The 10,948-nt window shown below is 46.5% G+C and overlaps 2 protein-coding genes across 2 annotated transcripts; both read left to right on the forward strand.

Moving 5' to 3' along the window:
* LOC118225781 (E3 ubiquitin/ISG15 ligase TRIM25-like) lies at positions 1 to 9,717 on the forward strand. Its single transcript, XM_035414683.1, has 12 exons — positions 1 to 770; positions 1,364 to 1,459; positions 1,689 to 1,922; positions 2,060 to 2,219; positions 2,459 to 2,509; positions 2,800 to 3,321; positions 5,535 to 6,160; positions 6,633 to 6,728; positions 6,969 to 7,202; positions 7,352 to 7,511; positions 7,666 to 7,716; positions 8,463 to 9,717. Exons 1-12 carry the CDS (start codon positions 180 to 182, stop codon positions 9,038 to 9,040), a joined length of 3,399 nt encoding a protein of 1,132 aa, XP_035270574.1. The 5' UTR covers positions 1 to 179; the 3' UTR covers positions 9,041 to 9,717.
* On the forward strand, positions 9,070 to 10,749 carry LOC118225782 (mucin-2-like). Its single transcript, XM_035414684.1, has 3 exons — positions 9,070 to 9,085; positions 9,724 to 9,803; positions 10,029 to 10,749. Exons 1-3 carry the CDS (start codon positions 9,070 to 9,072, stop codon positions 10,608 to 10,610), a joined length of 678 nt encoding a protein of 225 aa, XP_035270575.1. The 3' UTR covers positions 10,611 to 10,749.
* The last annotated feature ends 199 nt before the right edge of the window (positions 10,750 to 10,948 follow it).

Consider the following 10,948-nt stretch of genomic DNA (forward strand, 5'->3'; position numbering starts at 1 on the left):
TTCAGAAAAACGAAACTTAACTCTGTCGCTGTCAGTAAAATGAGCAGTAAAATAGCAGAGGGCAGTATCTAGGTGAGTCTGCTCAGAATCAGGAAATATCTTCTGCTAATTCTCACAGAGACTGAAAGGAACTACAGTACACTCTGAAATAAAACTATTTTGTCAATTTGTGCAGGAAAATGGCAGAGGTCAGTATCTCAGTGGATCAGGACCAGTTCAGCTGTACAATTTGTCTGGATCTACTGAAGGATCCGGTGGCTATTCACTGTGGACACAGTTTCTGTATGGGCTGTATTAAGGGCTGCTGGGATCAGGATGATCATACTGGTGTCTACAGCTGTCCCCAGTGCAGACAGATCTTCACCCCAAGACCTGATTTAAGAAAAAACACCATGCTGGCTGAAGTGGTGGAGAAACTGAAGAAGACAGGACTCCAAGCTGCTCCTCCTGCTCACTGTTACGCTGGACCTGGAGATGTGGCGTGTGATGTCTGTACTGGGAGAAAGCACAAAGCTGTCAAGTCCTGTCTGGTGTGTCTGGCCTCTTACTGTGTAACTCACCTCCAGCCTCACTATGAATCTCCTGCCTTTAAGAAGCACAAACTGGTCGAAGCCACTGGAAACCTGCAGGAGAAGATCTGCTCTCATCATGACAAACTGCTGGAGGTTTACTGTCGTACTGATCAGCAGTGTATCTGTTTTCTGTGTGTGATGGATCAACACAGAGGTCATAAAATAGTCTCCGCTACAGCAGAAAGGACTAAGAAACAGGTAAGGACTGAAACTCTGACACATAACACTTATATTCAATGGCTACAGTAAGTAGGTTTAAGACCTCTAACGCATTGAATTTGTTTAATATATTTATGAAGTACATTTTATTTTGAAAAAGTACTGAATGTACTGAACAAAGCAGTGATTTCCAGGTCTGATGTCCACAGTGATAAAGCAGTAAGAGCAGGAAGTGAACCCAAGTCAGCTCTCTGTGACAGCTCTGTTCACACCCCTTACCCCCCTATTCACTCCCTGAATGGGAATCAACACGGCTGGAGCAGCTAGTTCACTCACACAGTTTAGAAGCTTTACCTATAAGGCCAGTACATTTTACACACTGACCCATGGGTGTCATTAATTTTACGCATAATTACCGAGCGCTTGATTCAAAATGACTTATAATTTAACTGAGATGTTTACCAATTTACAACTCATTTTGACAGTTAGATAGAACTACTATGACCTTGCCTGTATACAATTTAGTGTCATATAATGTTGTGCTTTTTTTTTGTTTAGTTTTAAGCACGATGCTTGTCTTTAACAAAAGTGAACAAAATGCACAATAATGTGGGAAATCATTTTATCCCCAGATGCAGTTGGGAGTGACACAGTGTAAATTCCAGCAGAGCATCCAGGAGAGAGAGAAGGGGCTGCAGGATCTGAGACAGGCTGTGCAGTCACTCAAGGTGAGTACTGAGCAGAGGAGAAGACAACAGCTGGCTGCTGGAAGAGCCATTTCAGGGCTCTCCTCCAGTCAGCCAGTGAGGAGCCCAGTGTTGGGCCACTTTCCAGCCCTGTGGGGCTCAATCCCACTGAGCCACACAGTGGGGAACAGGCTGTCTGGGGTCCCAGTAAGAGCTGAGTGAAATGCCTAGTTAAAATGTACAGCCCTCCTCTCTCTGTGTCTCCTAACAGCACTCTGCACAGGCAGCAGTGAAGGACAGCGAGAGGATCTTTACTGAGCTGATCAGCTCCATTGAGAAAAGGCACTCTGAGGAGAATGAGCTGATCAGAGATCAGGAGAAGGCTGAAGTGAGTCGGGCTGAAGGACTCCTGGAGCGACTGGAGCAGGAAATTGCTGAGCTGAGGAGGAGAGATGCTGAGCTGGAGCAGCTTTCACACACAGAGGATCACATCCAGTTCCTCCAGGTAACATCACTGGCTCTCTGACAGTCTGCACTATGTACATTGTACAAACATGATGAGGTATATTCCTCATTTACAAAGATGACATTTTCACAGGAATCTGATTTGAGACTGTTCTTTGTCTGTCTGTCTGTCTGCAGAACTGTCAGTCTCTCTCTGTCCCTCCTGGACCTGGAGACTTACCCAGCATCACTGGCAGTCCACACATCTCTTTTGAGGCTGTGAGGAAATCTGTCTCTGAACTGAAAGAGCGACTGGAGCACATCAGCAACCTGAAACTGATCAAAATCTCCGAATCAGGTGGTTTAATACTTTAAGGAGCAAATACATTTTTCCAGTTTGTATTCCATACAAAACCCATGTCAAAATAGATCCCCAACCATGTCCCCTCGGTTCCTGCTCCGTGTCTTATCTTCAGGCTGTGCTGGCTGAGGCCTCTGAAGCCTCCTATGGCTGAGGACGGCCTATTGGTGAATTAAATGTCTGACATACATGTGTATCATTTAGATTTGTCTGTTTCTCTCTCTCTGTCCCTGCAGTGAAAAAAGTCTATATTCTACAGCCCAGGACCAGAGAGGATTTCTTACAGTGTGAGTGTTTGCAATGTAGCATAATATCAAAATGAGAATTTTATTCTTTATGGCATGCAGAGCTATTTTTAACATAAATATGTCTGAAGAGGGTAAATAATCCCTCTAAACACAAAAAGCACCTAATTAAGAAAAATGTGCAGCTTGTTAAAATGATGGGATTGCGACTGTGGTTGGAACGAAAACCAGCATAAAGTGGGGGGGGGGGGGGGGGGGGGGGGGGGCTCCAGGAGTTTGGGAACACTGCTTGGTCCAGTCTCATATTAAATCTAAACCTTCTCCAACATCAGATTCCTGTCAGCTCACACTGGACCCCAACACAGTGAATCAACACCTCCGTCTGTCTGAGGGGAACAGAGAGGTGACCCATGGGAATGAGATCCAGTCATATCCTGATCATCCAGAGAGATTTGACTACTGGTTCCAAGTGCTGTGCAGAGAGGGTCTGTCTGGACGCTGTTACTGGGAGGCTGAGTGGAGTGGGTATGAGCTAGAAATAGTAGTGTCATATAAAGATATCAGCAGGAAAGGGGATGATTATGTCTGTAATTCGGGATGTAATGATAAGTCTTGGAGTTTGCGCTGCTCTCGCTCCAGTTACTCTTTCTGGCACAATTATAAGAGCACTAAAATCCCTGTTCCCCCCTCCTCCAGAATAGGAGTGTACCTGGATCACTGGGCAGGAACTCTGTCCTTCTACAGCGTCTCTGACACAATGACCCTCCTGCACAGAGTCCAGACCACATTCACTCAGCCCCTCTATCCTGGGTTTTGGGTTGATGTTGGATCTTCAGTAAAACTGTGTGATCAAAGTGAATAAAATGTAAAAGATGAAATTTGAGGGTCTAGTGAGGGACTCGGACACCTCTACCAGCACTGGGGTCAGAGGGGCACATTTTACACAGTTCTACACCTCTACCAGCACTGGGGTCAGAGGGGCACATTTTACACAGTTCTACACCTCTACCAGCACTGGGGTCAGAGGGGCACATTTTACACAGTTCTACACCTCTACCAGCACTGGGGTCAGAGGGGCACATTTTACACAGTTCTACACCTCTACCAGCACTGGGGTCAGAGAGGCACATTTTACACAGTTCTGAGAGAAGCCAAGGAGTGTGTGGAGGTCTCTTCTCCATAGACTGTCCCAAAATCACTGTGCAGGGTCTTATCCACAGGTACTATGGGACAAAGGCAGAAAGGAGGGGGGGGGGGGGATCATAAATGTACAACGTGTGGAGTTAGCAGAGCGCATTTATATATTTTTTTTTCTGTGCATTAACGGCTTCATATTTCTCTGCAGATGTAATGTCTGTGTTCATTTTGATAAGCGTTTACAGTGCTCTTGATTTCCATGTGAGTTATGAAATGTGCACAAGCTTTTAAACATGTGATAACGTAAGTCTGTAACCTGCAAAACAGCCAAGATAGCAAGATATAAATGCTAGCGTAGAAACTTAGAGGCTTAGGGTGAAATCCTTCTTACTTCAAGAGCAATCAGAGTGACCACTGAGCTCTAATCAGTTATTATACATACACTATCATAGTTCAGGTGTTTTCATTTATCAAACTTAGGGTTTTTAATCTATGTATTTCTCATTTTTATTTCTCCTTTGTTTAAGATCATTTATTTTCTCCTATACAGTGAGTCATAACAGCTTATATCATAAACAGAGAAATCATATCATGTATTCTTTTTTTTTGGGAAATAGGGTCATGTGATCATCTTTGTATTTGGCACAGATGTTGGCACTTGAATGAATCTTTTATTTTTAATTTATATGCTGAAAACACCACATTGTACACCTGCAAAACATTATTCTAATTGAAAAGAACTGTATGACGATCGATTGGGGTGCTGACAATTTTTTTTATTATGTAACGTTTTTTTGGATTCAATAAAATTTGCTAATGCTTTCAGGATTGTTGTCTGGATTTTGCGTCTGGTTAGAAACAGAACCTTATTTCTGAAGGCTATCGGGTAATAACCTGTACCTCACATAAACCAGCCAAATAGATTAGTCAGAATAAGGTCGGAAACATAACCTATGTCAGTACGCGAATGCAGCTCGAATCGAGCTACGCAAAGTCTGTTTCACGCGTCGCTGCGTTCTAAAATGCGTCACCTGAAATTCTTGACGCAACGCGAGCTGCAGTTTCTAGCGTCGCAGCGAGGGGGCGCTATAGCAGGTAACAACAGGATGAAGTCTTCTTTCATTTGTGTTTTTTTCCGCTCAGTCTTTTGCAGCTGGATCGCCCCCTTGAGGACTCGGGGTTTATTACCTCCACAGGGACATAAGAGCGCATGCTGAGTTTGAGTATGTGCAGCTGAGCCGTGCGTTAGCAGTGTGTGGGCCTGGCGTTGTCATTTGCCGTTCGCGTACTTGCGTAGGGAATGTTTCCGGCCCAAGAGTAGGGAGAGGTGGGCTGAAAACCTTTTGTGCCTCCTCTTAGCCTGCTTCGCTGGCCTTCCTGCCTCGTTCGCGGTAGCACTCCTGGAGGAAATTCAGCGATATTCGCTGCACTGGGCCCAGGAGCGTCCCGCGGCTGCACTGGGCCCAGGCACATCCCCCGGCTGCAGTGGGCCCAGGAGCGTCCCGCGGCTGCACTGGGCCCAGGAGCGTCCCCCTGCTGCACTGGGCCCAGGAGCGTCCCCCTGCTGCAGTGGGTCCAGGCACATCCCGCGGCTGCAATGGCTGCTCCCATGTAGAGTCTTGTGCCATTGTTAGGCTGGTCTAACTAATCTCTCTCTCCGTCTCCGTATTTTCGAACAGCACGCTAAAGAACGCATAAACAGAGAGTCTGACTGAGAACGAACGCCTGAGTCAGTCCAGACTGAGAGCTGTGAGCAGCCGTGCAGTGAGAGAGACTGAGTGTTTTACGAGCTGCTGAAAGTCTGCTCTCTCTCTACACTCCCTGATCTGCTCAGCCTGGCCTCAGAACAAAACACCACGCCTCCAGCAGCTGTGGGCTGAACCAGGAAGTCACTCCCACTCTCTCTGTCACGCAGTTTCAGGGAAATGAAAACTTAACTCAGTCTCTGTCAGTGTGAGCAGTAAAATGGCTGAAGGTGGAGGTTTACTGGATCAGGACCAGTTCAGCTGTGCAATCTGTCTGGATCTACTGAAGGATCCGGTGACTACTGCCTGTGGACACAGTTTCTGTTTGGGCTGTATTAAGGGCTGCTGGGATCAGGATGATCATACTGGTGTTTACAGCTGTCCCCAGTGCAGAGAGACTTTCACCCCAAGGCCTGTTTTAAGAAAAAGCACTATGCTGGCTGAAGTGGTGGAGAAACTGGAGAAGACAGGACTCCAAGCTGCTCCTCCTGCTCACTGTTACGCTGGACCTGGAGATGTGGCGTGTGATGTCTGCACTGGGAGAAAGCGCAAAGCTGTCAAGTCCTGTCTGGTGTGTCTGGCCTCTTACTGTGAAACTCATCTCCAGCCTCACTATGAATCTCCTCCTCTTAAGAAGCACAAACTGGTCAAAGCCACTGGAAACCTGCAGGAGAAGATCTGCTCTCATCATGACAAACTGCTGGAGGTTTACTGTCGTACTGATCAGCAGTGTATCTGTTATCTGTGTACGATGGATGAACACAGAGGCCATGATACAGTCTCAGCTGCAGCAGAAAAGACTGAGAAACAGGTAAGCACTGGAGCTCATAAACATGACACTCATGCTTTGTTACAGTAAAGGCAGAAATCATTTTAGATTATAACTACGGTATGTAAAATTAAGATATATATATATATAAAGTAAAGTTGAATACATTTGAAAAAATAATTTTAAAAGGCAGTGATTTCAGGTCTGAAGTCCACGTGATAAAGCAATAAGAGCAGGAAGTGAACCCAAGTCAGCTCTCTGTGACAGCTCTGTTCACACCCCTCACCCCCCTATTCACTCCCTGAATGGGAATCAACATGGCTGGAGCAGCTAGTTCACTCACACAGTGTAGAAGCTTTACATAAAAGACCAGTTCACTTTTACAAACTGATCTGCAGAATTTCAAATAAGATGACGCTTATTTATTATATTTAGTGTTAAACATAGTGATATTATTTAACAAATGTGAATGCATTGTACTATAATATAATTGAAAAAAATACTTGATCAACAGAAGCAGTTGGGGGCGATACAGAGTAAATTCCAGCAGAGAATTCAAGAGAGAGAGAAGGAGCTGCAGGACCTGAGACAGACTGTGCAGTCAATCAAGGTGGGTACTGACCAGAGGAGAAGACATCAGCTGGCTACTGGAACAGCGATTTCAGGGATCAGTCAGGGCTCTCCTCCAGTCAGCCAGTGAGGAGCTCAGTGTTGGGCCACTTTCCAGCCCTGTGAGGCTCAATCCCATTGAGCCACACAGTGGGGAACAAGCTGTCTGGTGCACCAGTAAGAGCTGAATGAAAGGCCTAGTTAAAATGTACAGCCCTCCTCTCTCTGTGTCTCCTAACAGCGCTCTGCGCAGGCAGCAATGGAGGACAGTGAGAGGATCTTTACTGAGCTGATCCGCTCCATTGAGAGAAGGCGCTCTGAGGTGAAAGAGCTGATCAGAGATCAGGAGAAGGCTGCAGTGAGTCGGACTGAAGGACTCCTGGAGCGACTGGAGCAGGAGATTGCTGAGCTGAGGAGGAGAGACGCTGAGCTGGAGCAGCTTTCACACACAGAGGATCACATCCATTTCCTCCAGGTAACATCACTGGCTCTCTGACAGTCTGCACTATGTACATTGTACATACATGGTGAGGGGTGTTCCTCATTTAGAAAGATCTGTTACTGAAATCTACACAAGAATCTGAGTTGAGACTGTTCTCTGTCTGTCTGTCCGTCTGTCTACAGAGCTGTCAGTCTCTCTGTGTCCCTCCTGGACCTGGAGACTTGCCCAGCATCACTGTCAGTCCACACATCTCTTTTGAGGCTGTGAGAAAATCTGTTTCTGAACTAAAAGAGCAACTGGAGGACTTCTGCAAGGTGGAACTGGTCAAAATTTCTGAATCAGGTTGTTAAAACTTTTAACCCTTAACCAATGATACATTGGAGCAAATATATGGAGTATAATATTCTAAATCCATGTGTCGACATCATCCTTAAATCTCCCCCTGCATATATATATATTTATTTTTTTGTCCTTTTCTCTCACTCTGTTCCTGCAGTGAAAGAAGTCCATGCTGTAGAGCCCAGGACCAGAGAGGATTTCTTACAGTGTGAGTGCTCGCTCTGAATCTCTCATCTGAGACACACACACACACACACACACACACACACTAGTCTGCTTGCCATTCTACATCTTGCAAGTGGGGGGTGGGGGGGGGGGAGAAGCTAAATCCAAATTTTATTTGAGGAAAATATGTCCTGGGATTTTCCAGAGCCATCAAACAGAAAATTCAAAATCAAATTTGTGACTGCCTGGATGGCAATATACACATATATATATTTTTAGGACTTTTTTTAGGACTTTAGATTACAGCTGGATTCAAACCGCCAATGTCACTGAGCCCCATGAGCTCATGTATCGTCCTCTACGAGCTACACCCCAAGTAGCGCACCCCGTAAAGTGCACATATTTACAATTTTCTGCCATGAATTTCCTGCCAAAGCTCTACTGCCGTGGCCAGGATAAAAAAACAGGGCCGTCAGACTGACCTTAGTGTCCTGATGGACGGTGGGTTTATGGGAAACTGCAAACCACCACTGCAGATTTGGTCATTAAAGGTACTGGAACTGTGACAACTGAGAACACGGTTAAGCAGTAACTTAGCAGGCAGGCCAGTGTTAATTACTGAGAGCCAAAAACTACTGCCTGAGCTTATTTCATTATTTATTTAAACACACACACACTCACACACACACACACCATCCTCTCTCTATGAGAAACAATAATATACTGTATCATAGGTAGACTTTAGATAGACCTGTCCTCATATTAAATCTTTACCTTCTCCTCCATCAGATTCCTGTCAGCTCACACTGGACCCCAACACAGCGCATAAACGCCTCCGTCTGTCTGAGGGGAATAGAGGGGTGACCCATGTGAGAGAGAGCCAGTCATATCCTGCTCATCCAGAGAGATTTGAGCGCTCGCCCCAAGTGCTGTGCAGAGAGGGTCTGTCTGGACACTGTTACTGGGAGACTGAGTGGAGTGGGGATAGGGTTTTTATAGCGGTCTCATATAAAGAGATCAGCAGGAAAGGGGGGGGTGATGACTCTGCTCTGGGATGGAATAACAAGTCCTGGAGTTTGGACAGCTCTTCCGCTAGTTACGCTTTCTGGCACAATGATGAGCGCACTGAAATCCCTGCTCCCCGCTCCTCCAGAATAGGAGTGCACCTGGATCACAGGGCAGGAACTCTGTCCTTCTACAGCATCTCTGACACAATGACCCTCCTGCACAGAGTCCAGACCACATTCACTCAGCCCCTCTACCCTGGGTTTTGGGTTCAGGTTGGATCTTGTGTTAAACTGTGTGATCTGGGATGGGAGAGAGGGAAGATCAGTTGTAATCAGAATGAGAGAGAAATACTGCAGTGAGGTAGAGACGAGAAATAAATAAAATATAAATGATTAAATATGAGGGTCTGTTGAGGGGCTCGAACATTGGGAAAATTAATTTAACAGCAGGCGCAACATTTTTTAAAAGTGTTTTTTTAGAGAATTTTTTATTTGAACATCAGGTAAAATAAGAAAAATAAAAACATAACTGGAAGAGACTTCAACGTCATTCCTCCAAACTCGTCCTGACATAATCGACAGTCCCAGATATTCCACTGGACTGCAGGAGGATGTGACACCAAGTGGACAGGTCCACAAACACTACTGCCCATTCCAAAGAAAAAAATCTGAAAATCTGGGTTCAAAAACTGAAGAGAGGTAAAGCTGGAATAAGACGGTAAATATGTGGGTTTAGAAAATAGGATCCTCTGCTTTCATTTCTGCTTCTTCCACACGGGAATTTTATAAATGCTTTGTAATGATCACACTGTTTGTAGAAAGTCCTTCTGTAGTTTATGTTCAGGTGTCCTTCGTACCAATGTGACGCTGGCCTGCCTTAAAATAGGACGGGTTATTGTCATGTCTTTAAGAAGCTGATTTCAGTACAGAGTAGAAGTGCTATGATTCAAGTAAGTTATAAATGTATCATGTATGTTTTGTTGGGCGTTGTTCTGTAAGACTTTTCGACCTTCAATAAAAACTCCTTTACAAACCCTGCACAGTCCAGACCACATTCTCTGAGGGGAGAGAGAGAAATTTATCATTCGTTCTCAGAGTCTCTCTACCCTGGCTTTTTAGCGAGGTAAGAAACGTATGTTTTATTTTCTCCCCTCTTACTTAAATTTGTGGGACAGCTCGGTGGCAGAGGTGTGAAGAGAAATGTTTATTTTGTGGAGGGGACTAGAGGAAGGAAGAGAAGCTTAAAACAGGCACAGGGCTTGGGGGGGGGGGGCGTTGGGGGAGGGCGGAATGAAAAGCAGGGCTTTGGCCTCTGTGAGTCTCCCGTCATATTCTTCCCCTCATACAGGAAGTACCTCATCTCCGCACTCTCTCATGCCGGAAGTGCCTCACCTCTGCACCCTCTCATACAGGAAGTACCTCACCTCCGCACCCCCTCATACAGGAAGTGCCTCACCTCCGCACCCTCTCATACAGGAAGTACCTTACCTCCGCACCCCCTCATACAGGAAGTGCCTCACCACCACACCCCCTCATACAGGAAGTGCCTCACCTCCGAACCCCCTCATACAGGAAGTACCTCACCTCCGCACCCTCTCATACAGGAAGTACCTTACCTCCGCACCCCCTCATACAGGAAGTGCCTCACCACCACACCCTCTCATACAGGAAGTACCTCACCTCCGCACCCCCTCATACAGGAAGTGCCTCACCTCCGCACCCTCTCATACAGGAAGTGCCTCACCTCCGCACCCTCTCATACAGGAAGTGCCTCACCACCGCTCCCCTGCAGCCGAAGTGTGTAGGTAATGACACGAGAACGTGCCTAAATGTGTTCGTGCCGCACCAGAACACGGCCGCCATCTTCAGTCTCACACCAGAGAACGCACAGGACCGCTTACACTCTTACTGCTGCTCAGGAGGGTCATAAGCGCTCCCACGCCCGCCTGTCCTATTGCTACTTCGTCTTCTTGTCCTGCTCGGTATCCCTAAAGGCTGCTTCATACTTTCCGCATTCTGCGTCCGCGGACAGCTGCGGGCTTGTACCGGTCGCGCGGACGAGCACGCGTTTCCACTCATACTGCAGCTGAGGGTCCGCGTTCCACGCATTTCCCGAACAAGCATCCATTTTGTTATTCGCGTGGTCACAGATTTTGGGCTGCGCGCATACGCTCGCGGACGACGACATTCACGTCACGCGGACCTAAGCGGACCCTCGCGGACACGCGGACGCGGAAAGCATGAAGCGGCCTGAAGAACAACGGCGTG

Source organism: Anguilla anguilla, chromosome 4 (assembly GCF_013347855.1).
Source record: "Anguilla anguilla isolate fAngAng1 chromosome 4, fAngAng1.pri, whole genome shotgun sequence".
NCBI lineage: Eukaryota > Metazoa > Chordata > Actinopteri > Anguilliformes > Anguillidae > Anguilla > Anguilla anguilla.